This window comes from Balaenoptera acutorostrata, chromosome 17 (assembly GCF_949987535.1).
Source record: "Balaenoptera acutorostrata chromosome 17, mBalAcu1.1, whole genome shotgun sequence".
In the NCBI taxonomy this organism is placed as follows: Eukaryota; Metazoa; Chordata; class Mammalia; order Artiodactyla; family Balaenopteridae; genus Balaenoptera; species Balaenoptera acutorostrata.
The window spans coordinates 35,342,040-35,360,027 of record NC_080080.1 but is presented as its reverse complement, the minus strand read 5'-3'; the positions used below and the strand labels follow the sequence as shown (position 1 = coordinate 35,360,027).

General features: G+C 48.7%; 2 protein-coding genes and 1 non-coding gene across 16 annotated transcripts in view; 1 reads left to right on the top strand and 2 right to left on the bottom strand.

Moving 5' to 3' along the window:
• The window catches only part of GRHL2 (grainyhead like transcription factor 2), a 166,851-nt gene extending 156,150 nt beyond the window's left edge, over positions 1 to 10,701 (top strand). For 2 of the 3 annotated variants that reach the window (XM_007173397.2, XM_007173396.2), the window contains exons 15-16: positions 5,905 to 5,969; positions 8,057 to 10,701. In XM_007173397.2, the coding sequence (XP_007173459.2) occupies positions 5,905 to 5,969; positions 8,057 to 8,171 (180 nt within the window). In that variant the 3' untranslated portion in view covers positions 8,172 to 10,701. The remainder of the gene's footprint in view (positions 1 to 5,904; positions 5,970 to 8,056) is intronic. The other variant, XR_450244.2, reaches the window with a different exon arrangement.
• On the bottom strand, positions 5,150 to 5,256 carry LOC114236630 (U6 spliceosomal RNA). Its single transcript, XR_003622530.1, has one exon. It is a non-coding gene; the product is annotated as a U6 spliceosomal RNA (small nuclear RNA).
• A 100-nt stretch (positions 10,702 to 10,801) lies between the features above and the next one.
• NCALD (neurocalcin delta) overlaps positions 10,802 to 17,988 on the bottom strand; it is a 445,048-nt gene continuing 437,861 nt past the window's right edge. For all 12 annotated transcript variants that reach the window (XM_057532218.1, XM_057532216.1, XM_057532215.1 and 9 more), the window contains one exon: positions 10,802 to 16,615. In XM_057532218.1, coding sequence (XP_057388201.1) covers positions 16,518 to 16,615 — 98 coding nt within the window. In that variant the 3' untranslated portion in view covers positions 10,802 to 16,517. The remainder of the gene's footprint in view (positions 16,616 to 17,988) is intronic.

Genomic DNA, 17,988 nt, shown 5'->3' with positions numbered 1-17,988 from the left:
GGAGATGCAGGCCTGTCCTCCCCAATTCTACTGACAGGTCAAATGTAGCCACCTAGGAAGTATTTATAAGCAAGAGCCACCCCTTTTTCAAAAGTGCATCTTAGAGCCCACACTGAACAGTTTGTAACTCCACATAAAAGTCATCGGCCTCCAGAGCTGGCAGTTGTGTTGGATGCCTCTAGACCAGGAAGACAGAGTCCTACGTTGGTGAAAACCAATGGAAATCTCTAGTTCTGCCTGTCACATATCTGAGGTTTCTGGGCAAAGAGAACTCTCCACAGAGTAAAAGTCTAAAAGTTCCAGATCATCAGATAGCCAGTAACACACTGATGAGATATGTCCAAGACCTAGGATCCTCTTGGGTATCAAGGAAGTCTTAGGGGGTCCTTAAAAATATTGATCATGGGGCTCCCCTGGTGGCGCAGTGGTTGAGAATCTGCCGCCAATGCAGGGGACACGGGTTCGAGCCCTGGTCCGGGAAGATCCCACATGCCGTGGAGCAACTAGGCCCGTGAGCCACAATTACTGAGCCTGCACGTCTGGAGCCTGTGCTCCGCAACAAGAGAGGCCGCGATAGTGAGAGGCCCATGCACCGCGATGAAGAGTGGCCCCCACTTGCCGCAACTAGAGAAAGCCCGCACACAGAAACGAAGACCCAACACAGCCATTAAAAAAAAAAAAAAAAAAAGCTAACCATAGAGATAAAAAAAAAAAAAGATGACAAATACAGAAAAAAAAATATTGATCATGAGCTTTTAAAAATGATGGACATATACGAGCAGTTCAGACGACTTGAAAAACACAAAGAAAAAACCAAGCAGTCCTAATGCTCCCGCTCTGAGAACTATCACAAAGCACGTGCTTGCCACGCACGCGGAAGGGGAGTGTTGTGGTGACACTATCCAGCTCCTGGGCAGAAGGATTCCTTCCGTAACCTCCCGACAGATGGCCAGCTTCCTCCACATGCTATCCTGCACGGTCTCACTTCTTTCCAGGCTTCTGGATTTGGCAAAGCCCACTTCCTTGCCTGGCATGGAGGCAGAGGACGCCGTGTTAGGGTGGCATTTTATCCAGCTGCCTCTGCCTTTGCCTTTGACAACTGCACAGAGGGCAGGACTTTGCCCTCCTGGAGACTGTTGCCCTCGGCAGCCTGATGCCCATGTCAACTTTGCCAGTTGCTTCTTGGTAGTGGATGGGGTCCATGAGCCCTGCTCCAAACAGGCCCAACATATGCCCCTTTTCTCTATAAGCTTAGAATCTGAAACCAGACCGCCAGACTGTTACCTTTTAAATCCTGTCTCTGCCACTTCCTAGCTGAGGGACCCTGATTACTTAATGAGTGTTAAGCCTGAGTTTCCTTGCCCGAGAAACAGGTCTCATAAAAACACCTATTCTGTTGCAATGATGCGAGAATTGAGCGAGTTAATAGGTGCAGAACTCCCTGTGCTGATACGCTAAGCACTTAGTAAGCACTCAGTGAATGCTGGCTGCTGCGCTACTCCCGGCAGATATGCAGATTTATGCAAATTTCCTGACTGTTATCCACTGATCTGTGAGCTGAGGTATATGAGTTCATGCTTTGGGAAAAACTGGGAGTCAAACCCCTGAAAAGAGAAGATCCAGGAATCAGATTCACCTCTCTTTCAGAAAAGGGGGACTAAGAGATATGAACTTGCTGATGTTGAGTAGACAAAGGAACATGCTTTATTTTTCCATTTCATTTTAAAAAGAAGTTCCAAATGACACCAACCAAAGTTCAAAACCCGACGCTTGCAGGCCAAGCAACTCACAACGATAAATGTTTTGGTTTTTATTTGTTTTACTTTGTAGTTTCCTCTTTCTCTTTAGCTTTGCAGTTGGATTAAGTCACTGTTTCTCATCTTTTCTTGAAAGTTATTCTGTACTTTCCCTAAATTGTTTCAGTCTCCTTATTGCTCTGTGATTTGAAGATAAATTTCCAGCTGTCTTCCACACCACTACTCTCTAGCTCCCACCACCCCCAGGTGAGAAAAGACCTTTAGAGCCTTCATTTCTCCCCTCTCCTCCCCTCCTCCGCTCACTAGGACGAGTCCGCTGAAACGTTTACCCCACGCTGTTCCCACACACTCCACGCTTCTTGGTGTCGCTGTTGTTTAGTACTTTCTCTCTAGGACACAATTAGACTTTTCCTTCCATTATGTTCTTTTTACTTCAAGAATCCTTATTTAACACTTATTTCACATTCCCAGTCCATTTAACTATATATAGGTAGTTATACATACCTATAACTCTATATATCTATATATGGACCATATATATCTATCTATATCTATATATATACATTATGTATGCATATATAACTATAGATCTATAGTTATATAGAGAGTATATATAGTCTGTCTTCATGTGTGTGTGTGTGTGTATATGTGTATATATATTTATGGTACAACACTGGGTTGCTTGTTTTCTTCCCCCTTTGCTTTGCTGAAGTCTTTATTCTGATGCATATTCAGTTTAGCTAGAGTTCTTTTGTGAGTATTTTCCTCAAATGGGATATTTGGGTGAAATGCATTTCTTAGATGCCATTCTTTAACCTGAGAAGTGAGGGAGAGCTTGTTGGTGTACAGAATTCTTGGGGTAAAGTCCCTTTTTTCAGTAGTCTGTAGGGGTTATTCCAGTTTGGTTTCTAGTGTTGCAGATGAGAAGACTGAAGCCAGGTTCATTCTTTTTCTTTTCTTTTTTTGGTAACTTGTACTTTCTGTCTGGGACATTCCAGGATGTTTTATTTTCATTACCCTTGGAGATCTGGCACTTTTCAGAATGGCCAGATGCATGGGTCTTTTCTCATTGATCCTTCCTGGGATTCAGGATACCCCTCCTATCTAAAAACATGGGTCTTTCCTCTATTATTTGTTTAATTGTTTCCTCTTCTCCATTGGCTCCTTTTTCTCTGTCTGGGACTTTGGATAGTCACATCAGGTATGGCTGTCTCTGTTCTTCAGATCTCTCTTTTTTTCCCTTCATGATTTCCATCTATGCTATGTGTCTTTGCTCTGCACTTGAAATGGTTTTTCTAATCGATCTTTCCTAACGCGATTGGTTTGCTGAATCGACCACCCGGCCTTCGATTCATTTATTGACCTTTACAGATTTTTTAGTTCAATAATCATATATTTAGATCAGAATTTTATACTTGTGTGCTGTACAGCAATCTTCATAAGTGCTCTTTTATGTTCTGTTCACATGGATGCCGTCCACATAAGTTCTGTCCATTTTCTTTGCTGCCCACAGGCCGTGTTATTTTATGTGCTGGGCTCATCTGGGCTCCAGTATGGCTGTGAGGCAGTTCCATCAGTGACGGAGCAGTGACGTGCAACAGGCAGGCCATTTGTTTCCCAGTCTACCTGTGCTGTCTCAGCCCTCGGCCCACCTGTTCTGCTCCTTTGGGGCTTGGGGGAGGGGGTGGGAGTTCTTCCTGTGCAGTGTAAGGGGTGGATGGGTGGGAATCTGATTCTCTGGCAAATAAGCTCTTCCCAGGAGCCAAAGCTATCCCACCTTTGTCCCAGGGCTCTTTGGCTTCTTTTCCTAGCCCCTGCTAGACTGCCCAGTAGTCCAAGTCCCAAACCTCACCTGCCCTGTTTGTGAGCCCTGCCAGCCACTCGGCTCACAAGAGGTGGGTGGATTGGATTTGGGAGAGAAAAAGCATTTTGGGTAGGTGTCTCTAGAATCCATCTCTAAACTATTATTATACTACTTTATATTTATAGTTTTATATTTATAAAACTGAATCATGGTTACTGTAAAAATAAATAGTACAGAATTGTACAACGTGAAAAGAAAAAGAATCTCCTTGTTTCTGTCCATTCTTCCAGGGTAGCCACTGTTAATAGATTGGTGGGTCTTTCAGATATTTTCTATTTACTTACACATGTATTTTTTAAAAAATACAAGTGGGGACTTCCCTGGTGGCGCAGTGGTTGAGAATCTGCCTGCTAATGCAGGGGACACGGGTTCGAGCCCTGGCCTGGGAAGATCCCACATGCCGCAGAGCGGCTGGGCCCGTGAGCCACAACTGCTGAGCCTGCGCGTCTGGAGCCTGTGCTCCGCAACGAGAGAGGCCCGCACATCGCGATGAAGAGTGGCCCCCGCTTGCCACAACTGGAGAAAGCCCTCGCACAGAAACGAAGACCCAACACAGCCAAAATCAATCAATCAATCAATCAATCAATCAAACATACGCATCTGATTCAAGATCCTCATTAAAAAAAAAAAAAAAAATACAAGTGGGATCACACTATATACAGTGTTTTGCAATTTGTGTTTTTTCACTTAGTATGTTAAGGACATTTTTTTCATATAGGCGTCCTGCATTTCTTTTAATGATTGCATGACAGCGTGGTTTTCAACTGTGCGAATATCAAAATGTGCTTAATGAATGTTTGTTATATACAGTTTTCTGTGTTATGAACAGTGATGCTTTGAAGAGCTTTGCATACATCTGAGTGTATTTCTGTACACCAGATTACTAGATGTGGACTATCTGGGTCAAAAGATATATGCCTTTTAAATTTCAATAGCTTCTGCCAAATTTCCCTCCAAAAAGGTTGAGCTTGTTGCTCTCCTATCTATGGGCTATGAGAGTTGCTGTTTCTTACCATTTGGCTGGCACTGTATTATCAATTTTTCAGTTTTTGTTAGTCTCATAGATTAAAGGTAGTATCCTGCTGTTTTAATTTGAAGTTTTAAATTATTACTGAGGTGGTGCATTTTTTAATTTGCTTATTGTCCTATTGTATTTTTTCTGTGAATTACTTCTTTATGTTGTTTTCTTCCTTTTCCCATTGAATTGTTAGTCTTTTTCTTTCTTTTAATTGAAGCATGGTTGATTTATAATATTATGTTAGTTTCAGGTGTACAGCAGAGTGATTCAGTTATATGTATGTATTTTTCCAGATTATTTTCCATTATAGGTTATTATAAGGTATTGAATATAGTTCCCTGTGCTATACAGTAGGTCCTATTGATTATCTATTTTATATACAGCAGTGTGTATCTGTTAATCCCAGACTCCTAATTTATCCCTCCCTCCCCCCTTTCCCCTTTGGTAACCGTAAGTTTGTTTTCTATGTCTGTTTGAGTCTGTTTCTGTTTTGTAAATACATTCGTGTTAAAGAATATGGACCGATTCACAAACTTGCACGCCATCCATGTGCAGGGTCCGTGCTCATCTTCTCTGTATTGTTCCAATTTTAGTGTATGTGCTGCCAGAGGGAGCATGTTAGTCCTTTTTTTTTTAATTTGGAGGTGTTCTTTCTAACTTAAGAAAGTTAGTTCCATGTCTGTCATTTGTGCTGCAAAAATGTTTCCCAGTGTATTGTTTGTCCTCAGCTTTTTGGGTGGTTTTGCCTATACTGGTATTTTTCATTTTATGCTGCTTTATCAACGTTTTGGCCTTTTTTCTTCAGGTTTCATAGCTTGCTTGGCATCTTCCTTACTTAAACGTGATATCTATACAAAGAGTTGATTCATGGTTTCTTCTTGCATGGTTTCATCTTTTCCCTGTAAATCTTTGGTGATATTTATTTTGATGGAAGTCGTGGAGAAGGGATCTGACTTAACTTGTTAATTTTTTTCTATATGGCTACCTATTTAATCCAACATCATGATTAAGGTCCATCTTTTTGTGACTGACCTGAAATGACACCTTCATCATAGATTAAATTCTCCTGTGGGTGAATTTTTTGTTGACTGATTTATGGTTTGTCCAAAGGGAGAGCCTTGCAAATGAGCCTTTTTGAGAGTCTGACTCATGAGTGAAGGCCACTGGCACCCAGAAACATTTCCAGGACAGTGAAGTTGGAATTTTCTCTCATCTCTGCTTGGCTCCCCTTCCACACTCACCTGCCTTTTTGTTATTGGTTGCAGATATCTGAGAAATATGGGCTGCCCGTGGAAAAGATAACAAAGCTTTACAAGAAAAGCAAAAAAGGGTAAGAAAGAAACGGAACTTAAATTGATTTCCCAATCAGATATGTCTATACAGTGCCTTTAAAAAAAACAAGATGGTGCCCGTCTTTTGTTAGTTCTATTGTCTGCCTTTTATAAAAATCTGTCATCCTTCCAAAGGCGTGCTGAGCAGCTTACATGTGCCACGCATTTTGAAGACCTTTAATGAGAGAGAGCGGGGGGTGAGAGTGCGTTGTCATGATGTCAGCTGAGATGCCCCCCTCCAATGACAGGATTAGTGGGTAGAATAGAGGGGTCTGGAAGTGGTGAGAGTGGCCCTGGGGAGAGTGGCAAGGTCGCCCTTCTGCAGAGAGCAGAGTTTATAGGGAATCACGTGCTGCTCTTGGGGCTGGTTTCAGGGCAGCACAGTAGGAATACAAAGGATTCAGGGCATAGGGGAGTCTTCTGAGGTCATTACTAACATAATGATCGAAATGATTACTGGACCTGCTTGTTCTCACTGTTAAGAACAACAGCTCTCATTTATCTGGTGTTCAGTAGGTTCTGGGCCCCCTGCTAAGTGCTTTATGTGTATTGTTCTATTATTCCTCACCACTCAGGTAGATTCTTATCCATAATTTATTGCTGACGGAGGCTAAGCAACTTGCCCAAAGTCTCATGTTCAGTAGGTGAGGCGCAGATTTAACCCAGGTCCGTGGCCCCAAAGCCCTAGTGTTTAGCTCGCACATCTGCTGTCTCCAGCCCTCCCAGGGCCTCCTGTGTATGAGGCTCCAAGTTTAGTTGCCACGGAGCTGGATTTAGTGCCAGGAGAGGGTCTCCATTAGAGTCAGCTTCTGGAGCTATTTTCTTACAAAAAGCAGAAAATAGGTCTTTAAACTCTTCTTTGGGCCTCTTTCATAAAGGAAATTGATTATCTGGGATACTCAGGCTTTTTGAATGATGTGGTCTCTCGGTTAATTTGGAGCCAAGCAGGAAACCCTTTCCACTTGAGCCCTGGTTGAAAAGCTCACGAAAATGCATGTTACAGTTCTTTCCAAAGTCAGTGCAGGAGGCTGAGTGTATGCCTTCGCTGGTGAGATTTGAGCGGTGTCTCAAGGTCTCATGTTGAGCAGAAACCCTCAGTGTCGATGCACATGCCGATGGTAACATTTCACTTCCACTGAGCCCTGTCTCAGGCCCTGCGCTAAATACTTTAATCCTAACAACAACCGTCTAAAGCAGGGTTGTTATTCTTATTTTTGTGGAAAGGCTAAACAACTTGCCTGATGACACATAGCTGTAAAATGAGAGTCAGTTCTCAAACCAAGATCTGTCTGACTTCAGAGAAGGGGATTGGTTCAAGGACTTCTAAATCATAGACAGGCCCTGGAAGTTGTTGGTTTTCTTAAAACCAAACCCAACCCAGATGGTTAACCAAGGAGTAGGTCACATGTGGTAAAAGTATGAACTTCAGAGTGAGGCAAAGCCAGTTTCAAAACCTAGCTCAGCCGTGAACCAGCTGAGTGAACTTGGGGACACGATCTCACCTTGCTGAGCTCAGGTTTCTCATTTGCAACGTGGTGATGATCGCACCTGCCTTCAAGGTTGCCCTGAGGACTGAACACAAGGTCTCCAAAACACTGGAACACACTACATGCTTGAGGAAGGGTACCTGTAGCTCTTGTTTATTTTCCTCTTCTCCTAAGTGTGGAATACTTTTTTAAAATGCATTTTCAGGCGGCTATATGGTTTAATGAAAATAGTTTGGGGACCTGGCCCTGTCAATAGCTAACTCTGTGATTTCAGGCTCTGTTAACTTCTGGGCTGTAGTTTACCAATCTAGAAAGCAAAAGGTTTGGGTTGAATGAGCTCTGAAATCCTGTTTCATAAGGAGTTAGTTCTGAGAAATCGAGGTTTTGCTTTCCTCAGAGTGGCTTCTGGGGGCCAGTTTGGGGGCCGCTGCAGAGTGGAAGCCTCTCTCCCTGCCTGTCTCCTCTCCCCTCCACCCCCCGCCACCCCCCACCTTCCTGGCCTCCCTTGCAAAAGCACGGCTGAGGGAGCCCCCAGCCTGGAGCCCGCCCTGGCACCGAGCGCCTTGGTCACGGCCTCTCTGTTCCCCCGTCCCTGGCAGCATCCTGGTGAACATGGACGACAACATCATCGAGCACTACTCGAACGAGGACACCTTCATCCTCAACATGGAGAGCGTGCTGGAAGGCTTCAAGGTCACGCTCATGGAGATCTGAGCCCTGCTCCGGGCAGCAGCCCTCAGGGCCTTTCTCCCCGGGGGAGCCGGAAGCCCGGGCCCTGCAGACCCCCCTCGCCCATCTCACAACTGCTGTTACACGACCGCGCCGGGGAGCGGGCCGAGGCCCAAAGCCCCGTGTTTGGTCCGCCCACCGGCTCCTGCCGCGGAGCTGCAGCCCGAGCCCCTCGGGAAAGGGCCTTGCGCCTGTTGGATCCTTATTTATTGTCCACCTTTCTCCGGAGCCCGGGGCCCAGGCCCGCCAGGGCTCTGCAGGTCACTGCTGGCTCCCGGTGCCACCGTCCAGAGCCCTCCCCTTCCATCCATTCATCCCGAAGGGCCTGAGGATGCTCGCCCCTGCCGTCTCACCGCCTCACGTCTCCTGAGTGGATGGACAGAACGAGCCGTTTCCCTCATCAGAGGTCAGGGGACAGGTGGACGCCCCTTCCTGGTTAGAAACCTTCAGGCTGCTCTGGGACGGTCACCTCGCCGATACCCCCAGGGGTTCCCAGCGAGTGGCCACCAGGCCATGTACAGGAAGACATTCAGCCACTGTGTAATTAGTAAGTAACCTAGAAGGTGTGCCCGGCTACCCGTGTACATAGTGTTTATAATATGGCAATAATATATTCTACCTGTGGTATGTGGGCATGTTTACTGCCACTGGCCGGGGGAGGCACCTACCTGGAGACCCTGCTTTCTCCAAGAGGCTTCTGCCTCTGTCCTGTTCAGGAGACGTGCTGGGCGAGGGAAGTGGCCTTCGGGGTGTCGGGTGACTGCAGTGGGCGCCGAGACGGCCACTTCCGTGGGCACGCGCGGGGCCTCGGTCCCTGTCCGCAGAGGGCGCCCTGTTCCCTCTCCACGGGCACTGCCCGCCCCGGAGGCCACCGAGTTTATCTCACGGCGATGCGCTTTGCCTGACTCTCCCTCTGAGCTATCTCGTGGCAAAGGTCAGATTGTCTGAGGCCCCAGCTCCTCCCGCTTTGGTGTCGGCTCCGCCTGAACTTTCTGGAGAGACGGCAGGGGGGTTGCCACCAGGGCCCCGTCTCTTGGGCCCCCTGCAGAACTCCTTGGCTATCGTGAGGATCCTGGCCACCGTGAGTGCCTCGCAGTTTACAAGCACGCCCTTCATCACAAGTGGCCCCCTTAAAGCCCAACTGCGGTCCCGAGAGCGAGGCCGACAGTTCAGCTCTGGGTCTCCAGGCCACAGCGGCCTCCCGGGGCTCTGCCGCCTCTGCTCCCAGCTGCTGGATGTGGAGGGAGCGAGCGAGAATGCCCCAAGAGCCCTGGCCCTTCGGAAAGCAGCGTCCAGAGGAAGACGGAGAGAGAAGGTTTGCCCTCCTGCTGGGTGCCCTGGCAGATGAAAAGAAACGCTTCCCCAAACGATCACGACGTCATGGACCGTCCAGGCCACAGTTCTCTTTGAGGGGACAGGAACGTGGTCTAGGGTCTGTGCTCACCTTTGCGGGTTGAAGCACTAGCTTTTTACTAGCCAGCAAACCCTCCACCCAAGGTCCCAGGTCTAGGACAGGTTCTCCGTAAGGACCCATTTGTCTGTAAAGCACTTTGATGTCTTACCTGGGGGCTTTCTCTTCCAGGGCTCCCTGCCCTCCTACCCCACTGCCCCTGAGGCCCAGAGCCGGACGGGAGGGCTGCTTCCAGCCCAGCTGTTTGTCCTGGAGGCTGCAGAGGATTTGAATGGAATGGCGGGCAGGTGCGGAGCCTAGGAAGATCTCTGGGTGTGGTGAGGAGGCACCTTTCTGTGTCTTCTGGACACATTACCCCTCTCTGTGGTGCCAAAGGTTACATCCTGGATTCACCTCTGCTCCAGTCTGTCGCCTCCTCCTCCACTCTGTGACTGCCATGCCCCGGACCGGCATCTGGGGGACCCTCCTGGGTACTAATGGGGCTCATTGTTGGGAGTGCATGATGTACAATGCGCCTCCCGTGCTCCTTGCCTGAGGGGCGGTTTCAGACACGATCGGCAGACGTAATGGCGAATACTATTGGGCCGGGGCACAGCACTCCAGAGTAGGAAAAAGAGAAAATCTTTGGCAATCTGACACGGGTTACCTAGCCTTCTCTCTCCAGCCTTTGGGGAAAAATATGTTGGCTGATCCTGCCCTAGGCAGAAGATGAATCAGAGAGGCTTTTGCCTTTGTCCCAGGTCCCTGGGCAATGATCGCGGTGACCACTGCCAGAACAAAGCATATGAGGTCAGTGCCAGCAAAGGGTGGTGCAGTGTCCCCTCTCATTTGATCTGTCCCCATCTTACCACGTCCCCTCTGCGTTCCCGGTGTGCCCATGGCTTAGCTTCGATGTGGCCTTCACTATGTATATGAGCAGAGCTTTGATGAGCAAAATTGTCCAAGAAAAAACACTCCAGAGAGATAGGAAAACTTGCCTCCTCTTCTTTTTCTGTCCCTTAATAAATAAGCTTTAAAAAAAAAAAAAAATCCATGTAAGACAAGGGACATGTGAAACAAGTGTTTTTCTTATACTTACCCAAATTGCTTAGACTTTATGGGTGTTTAGAAATTGGGTCCAACAGAAAAATGCAGTCGGGTGTCATCTTGGAGTTGGATCCTAAAAGACTAAGGCACGTCCCAGCCCAGAAACTTAAGAAGCATGAACTGAATCAAACATTTATTTTCCTTATTTAAAATTATGCAAATGCAACAGAAGCAGAGGGCTTGTGCCAAATTCTATGAACAGCCCTTTCTTAAAGACAAGCAAGGAAGACTGCTAGATGGACAATTTGCTCTCGTGTTAAAAAAAAAAAAAAAAAACAAAGGCAAATGTAACTTAATAGTTTTGTAAATGGGAGAGGGGGAATCTATAAACTATAAATACAGTTATTTTATTTTTTGTACATTTTTAAGAAGAAAAAAATAAATATTCCTAACACTCGAATGTCCGGTGTTTTCCACGAGGTTGGTATTGGGGCTCTTTGCCTGACTGGAAAGAAGCCTCTGTGTGAGCGGGGAAGGTTCTAGGCTCCCCTTGGGCACCTCAGGTCCTGGGCTCCAACACAGCAGACATTTCCTCTTCTGGCTGCTTTGTTGTGCCCAACCCCAAGGTTAAATGAGAAGAGGGCTGAAGACATCACGAGGCCTTTGGTGTGACCACGACAGGCCACCAGCGTGGCTATTCTTCCAGTTCCCAGGGCAGGAAGTAGGCTCTGTCCATCTGCATTTGCCTGCCTCAGCCCCAGCTCCCTCACCACCACTTCAATGTGCCACGAGAGCTTTCCTGTCCCTTAGTTCCTCCTCACCCACCGCTCCACAGAGACTAAAACCACGTGGCTGAAACGCCAACCTCATCATGACAGTCTCTTGCCCTGGAACCCACAGCCTCGCTAGTATCTGTCAGCTCAAATCCCAGTATTTCTCGGCATTTCCTCAGTGGCCACGCACACTCCTTCAGCCATCCTCCATGATTAGCTCCCGAGAGCCTCTCTGTTCCAAACAAGTAGCGCTTCTATGTTCTTCCACCTCTCTGTCTGTCCACGTCCACAGCTTTCAAATCTTGGCTAAAAATTCGCCTAGGGAAAGCTTTCTCTGACCAACTTTGACCCCCTTGGCATCCTCAGCAGCCTCCGTGCCTGGACCAGTGGGCAGCAAAGAGGAGGTCAGGAGAAGTGCTTGTTGAGGAGGCTTCTAGAGAGATCCTGGGATTAGAAATGGGCCAAAGGCCCATTGCCACGATCCATGTTCCGCAGTCTCAGTAGGAGGTCTGAATGTATTCCCCACAGGCCCGAGGAGGTCCTGCCGGGCATGCACTGGTCTCCACATCTCCCCTGAGGCAGTCCTCCCTTGACCCGTGGCAGCCATAGTCCTGCTGTGAACTCTGCTCCCCATGTGTGCCAACCCCGCCCCCCACACCTCCCTGTACTGGGACTCTGGGTAGGTAAAGCTGTCAGGGCCACAGGGTCCAGTACCAGCTCTTGCCTTCATCGCTATGCCAGCTCAGCTCAGTTACTATGGACCAGGCATTGTGTCCGGTGCTGGGGAGTAAGAGGCACATTAGATGCAGTCCATCCTCAGAGGCTGTGATGTGCCCAGTGATAACAGCCTGGCATCGTCAGCACCGGGACAGGGGTTCACTCTGGGAGAGTCAGGGCTCAGCAGTCACCCCAGTCCTAAGGCATACAATCCCCTCTTACCCTTAGACTTTCACAATGTGATAAGAGGTCACCAAACGCTAATCTCACTTTAGGAAGGCTGCCAACTCAAGTGTCTGAGCCCCTGTATCTCTGAGGGTCAATGGCACATTAACAACACCCAGGGCAGCAAATGCCCAGGACCTATCTAAGTCCTGGACATGTGGTCATCATTTAAGTGTAGAGAAATCTATTTGAAATGAATAGCCCATTGGTTAGACCCTTGGTGTGGACATCTTTGCACTCTGCAACAATCTTTCTATTTTAGGTGGATTTGACTGATACTCTACTGCCTTGGAAAATACAGGGCTCAATTTTCTTTCTTTTGTTTCTTCAGCCACTTTAAAAAAAAAACAGAAAATTGCAGGAAAGTGAAAGCATACTCCTGACAAAGATAAAGAGAGGCCTGCATGAAGCATCTCCATTTCTTCCAAAGGGAGCTAGCGTGATCTCCCCCTGCCTTGACTGAGAAAACAGGCAGATTCTTCCTCACCTGGCCTAGGCCCACGTCCCCTCCCCCCCCCCATGCCTGAACTAGGCTGTCAGGGGGTCCAGAGCTGGGTTGGGGCACTACCCTGAAAATAGGAGCCTCAGGCTTGCAAATGTGCTGGAAATTAACAGGTTCACCTCCAACAGGTGTGCGAGTGAAGGCTCTTGATCAGGTTGGAGGGTCCCAGCCACCTCCTCACCATCACTGCCATGAGTGACATGGCATTACTCATGCTCAGTTCTCATGGGCATCAGGGCCATTGCTGGTCTACAGAGAGAAACTGTGAGGTACAAAAAGACTCCCCTCCAGGCCAACTCAGCTCCTACATGAGGTCTGGTTGGCCCATGAGACACCTACCAAAGCTGACATTCAGCCCCTTTTTCCTACATTCACGGCCTCTGTGCTGGAGGCAAGGCCAAGGACAAGCAGCAGCAAGCACCTTGATCTGAATTGGCTTTGAGGCCATGGGCTCTGTATCATGTCAGTTTTCCTATAGACTCTTCTCCAGCCTGAGAAGCCGCGAGAGGGGAGAGGGGGATGTTAATTTCCCACTGAAGAGGAAGTTGCCTCAGTTTCTCCTTCCGGTGCACCGAATGTTGAGACTAGAATTTATAGCTCCAGTTGTGAGGAAGGAGAGGAGGTACGAAAGTGAAGGCCATGAGCAGAGGGAAGTAAGTTAGCCCACATGTAGACCAAGGATGCTTTCGGACAGGGCTTTGGGTCCAGCAGACCCTCTCATCCCCGCTTTCACAAACCCTGCTTCCTTGTGCCTGTAGAGCAGAAAGCACACCCAGGAGGTGGCCAGCACAGCATCTGGGCCCTCAGTCGGGCACAGATTCAGCTGGAGCAGGAGTTTAGGCACGGAAACCTCATGTCCCAGACCATCATATTAAATCAGCAACATTCTCGAATGCCAAGCTAGAGTAACACAAAAGTCAACTGATATAGGACCCATGCCACGGGGAGGGATTCATAAATTACTAAATTCACTTGTGGAAAGTGCCCCCAGGGCATATCAATGGGATGGGACTGCGCCCTCAACACCCCTTCCCCACCCTAAACAAGGATACGAACAGTCGGCCCACTCTGCATCATCCTTCAAGTCGTAAGCCACTTTATTCCAGTCCCTTGAACATCACAGGCTGGCCTGATTTCAGACAGAACAGACTCCGTTTCCAGAGGCCCCTCAACACAGCAATGGCAATGAACAGCCCAGCACAGGAGTGACATAAGCTTTTAGGCATTCAGCCTTCTGGGTGCTGCCGAGTCCCTTGGCCACACTTGAGTGCATTGGATCAGACATACAAAGGCCATCCTGGGAAGGAGGAGAATGCGAAAACAACCCTCAAGAAAATACAGACAGGGTCAATGGCAGGCAAGGACAAGGACTATTTTCCGTCCATCCCGGGCGTGCCAGCATTCATCAGCCGTGCGACTGCTTTGTTTTCTTAACAGCTGGAGACGCTCTCCACTGCTTCTCACTCCAGCTCTAGGTTCTAGGGAACGGAGTGAGTCTGGCTCAGTAAGATGTCATGACTGAGGACAGAGCCCAGGCGGGCTTTCCCCAACATTAACTGACTCCGCCATCTAAGGAGAACTAAAGGAGGAATTAGCTCTTCAATCAAGAGCAGGAGAAAGTGGGAGGCAGCTCCTGAACATCACCTATAGAGGTGCCGGGTCCCCTTGCCACTGTGCACGCCGCATCTTAGGTTAATTCCCTAGTTTTCAAAACCAGATTTTACCACTTGGCCAATGGAGGGACTCAGCAAGTCTCACAGTATAGAACCACTATTAAAAAACCTGACACTCAGAGGAAGATGGAGATTATTTTACTGAGTCCAGGTCTCAAAATTTCACCCTGCCAAGTTGGTTCGTTTTGGTCAACCATACAAATTCAGATTGTTACTATCAGTTTAAATGGAATCGAGTAATACACAGGAATCTAGAGGTTAGAATGGGTTCAGCATCATTTTCCTCATGGTTATAAGTTTATCTTTCTGTGGTTCATGGTCTACAGGAAGTAGCTTGGCTGCAGCCAAGGAGACCTCTCTGCCTTCTCTTGGGGCAGGATCTCCCCGTCTACATCCTTGAGTGTTTGGACTTCCCCATGCCTACTGCTTGTGAAAATATGACTTACCTGTGACCAGCAACTTGTACTCTTACCTTTCAATTCAAATTAGGATGTATGAGGTCATCAGACCAAACAGCAACTCAAATTTGTATTGTCACTTCTGTAAATAGAAATTTGCATTCAGAGAACACGATGATGCAAGATCCTTTTGGGTTCCCCAGGGTGGGCCTTGGAAATCACAGACACACTTGCCTATGCCTTCTTCAAGATGAACCAGATGATGCCCAACCTCTGACTCTTTTCAGGGCCGCTAGAGGCATGGAAAAGTCAACATTCCAGCCATGGCTTCCTAACCATACATGTGGATTAAAGCATTGGGCAGTCCCGAGAATTTATGCTATTTGGGGTGGGGGTGGGAACAGCTACAGAATATTATCTGCTCAGAAAAGCACCACACCTCTGATCCAGGACTGTCAACGGGCTGCTGGGCTGGGTGGGCAAACCCACATCTCTAATAAATATGAACCTTCTGGTGCTCCAGTTGACACATCCCACTCAAACTTGCCCCACTTCTATTCCCGAGGCACTACCACCGGAAAAGCATTCAAAATTAAGGTTGGGCTCTGGTCATGGTTACTTTGTACTTTTCTGGAATATATAAAATATACCTGTTGATTGGTGCATTTGTGCAAAGACGGATATGACTTTAAAATAAGACATAGACATTCATTATAGCTGGCTTACTTCACAACAAGCTACTGAAAACAGTCTCCTGTAATAAGATTGTATTAGTGCTCACTAAACATGCATTTCATTTAAACAAGGCAAAACACTTAAGTTCGTCTGCAATACCCAGTATTTTATATACAGCAATCTTTTTTTTTTTTTTTAAACTACAATAGGCAACAAGATGGGTCTGGTTTTGAAATATAAATTACCATTTGTGTTTAATTTCCAGAGAAACTCATCTTAGCTCAACTAGTGTAAACCTGGGAAGAAATAGCTGAGCCATCTTTTTCCTCTCCTCTATGAATTTACCTTGAAATGTTCACAGCTTAGAAACTAAAGCCTGCTGGGGAAGAGGATGGGGTGGGCCTCCAGGCGGGAATCCCCCAGGCCCCTTTAATAGCCTGGCCCGGAGGATTCCTGGTCCCTGGGAAATCGAGCATCTGGTGCCGTCACCCCTAGGGCATGTGTTACTCCAGACCCAGGTGGGGAATTTTGTTTTCCAAACAGGGCCCTCAAGCTTGCAATACAATCACTGGACTGGATTGTTTTCTCTTCTCTTCTCTTGCCTCCCCCAGTCTTCAGTTTTAGAACACAGACTTTCGAATCAAAGGAAAGGTAATAATAATAACGATGAAAAATCGTCAGAACAATGAACACCACAAAGTCTGTGCACGGCAGCACTGTTCATGCTCTCCACAAGCGCGGGGGGCTCTAGACATTCCCACGAAGCGTCCACGACAAAAGAAGCTGCAGGCGGCACGGAGGGAGGTGCATCCGACCACACGGGGAACAGCATCACCGTCAATATTGTTTGGCAAAAAAAAAATTTTTTTTTTGTTAAAAAGGAAACTCCAAAGGGAACACAAGCAGCTCTACAGTTGGTGGGGCTTCCGGCTCAGAAGTGGCCGGCGCTGCTGGGGTCGCACTGCAGGAGGCGCACTATGGACGGATCGCTCTTGGCCCCTCGGATGAACTCTTCCAGGGAGAGTTTTCCTAGAAAGCAAGAGGACCGGTGAGTGGCGGCTGGCGGCCACCACATGAACGTAGGCTTCCCGCTGCACCTTGGGGCCGGCGGCGGCGGCCCACCTCTTCCCGGGGTCTCACAACCGCCGTGAGGCCCACCTTCCGTCTCTCCGAGCCGAGACCCCGGGGCTCGTTGAGCATCGCACAGCGCAGCACGCGGCCTCCTGAGAGCTCTGTGTGCCCGGCCCTGGGCTGCGGGGCTGCGGGGCTGCGGGGCTGCGGGGCTGCTGGGTGGCCCCCCCCCGGGTGGCCCCCCCCCCCCAGCTGCAGGCGCCCTGGAGGGTCTCGGTGTCTGTGGATCAGATGGCGCTCGCGCCTTTCAGGGCTGGGCTGGGCTCCTGCAGCGCCAAGGCCGTCCCCACGGGCTCACTGGGCCCTCTGGGCTCCTGAGGGTCACTCGGGTACACCTAGGTTTGCATGTGCGCAGAGGGGCCCGAAGAGACATATGGGGGGAGGGCCCCTTCTTTGGGCCAAGGTGTGAGGACGGCTGCCCTTCCATCCAGGCGAGGGGTATGGGCTCCGAGAAGCAGAGAGGTGCCGCGCTCGGCCCCTCCCGTCAATCAGGGCACTTTCCTCCTACCCCAATGGGCTGGGCGGGGGAGACTGGCTGCCTGGGATTCCACTCCTCCTCGATGTCCTTTTCCTTCTTGCCCAAGCTAGAGTATGTATTAAATTCCCTTCGAGAAGTTTCCTCGGTCATATTGCTGGTGGGGAGGCAAAGCTTCTCCCCCTTTCTCGTTGAGGCAGGGTAAACCCTGCATTCGGCGTATGTATCCGCTCCCTCGGGCTAACTACCCGCGTGCTCCCGGATTGGCTTCCCAGCTAACCTGCTGGGGGCCCAGACTTTTCTCTTCAAGTCAGCCGCCAGGGGTTAGATGCAAAGAGCTTCTCCAAGAGGAATGTAACAGCGGGAGGGTCTAGAAGCCCTGAGCCAAAGCACCGAGTCTCCTGGTCGGGCGGAGTCTGACCCCTTGCAGACTTAAAGCCCCTCCCGGTACGGCTCCCACTCCGCTCCGCCCCGCCCCCCCGCCACTTTTTTTTTTTTTTTTTAACCCAAGGCTTTCCCTTAGGAAAGCACAGGGCTTTTAGCAACGAGATGCTTTTGGGGAATGCTGACCCCGTCAGGGCTCTGTGACCCCATTGTGGCCAAGGCCCAGAGCAGAGGCTCTCATTTCTCGCAGTGAGGGTTCCATCCTGCAGTGTTTGGATCTTCTCCCATCTTTCAGCCCTATTCTGAATAGGGGGCTGGGCCTCAGGCAGGACACAAGCCCACCTGTGCTCCCCTGGAGTATCAGCAAAATGTGCAGTTTAATGTCAGCGAGTTTATCATTCTATTAAAAGAA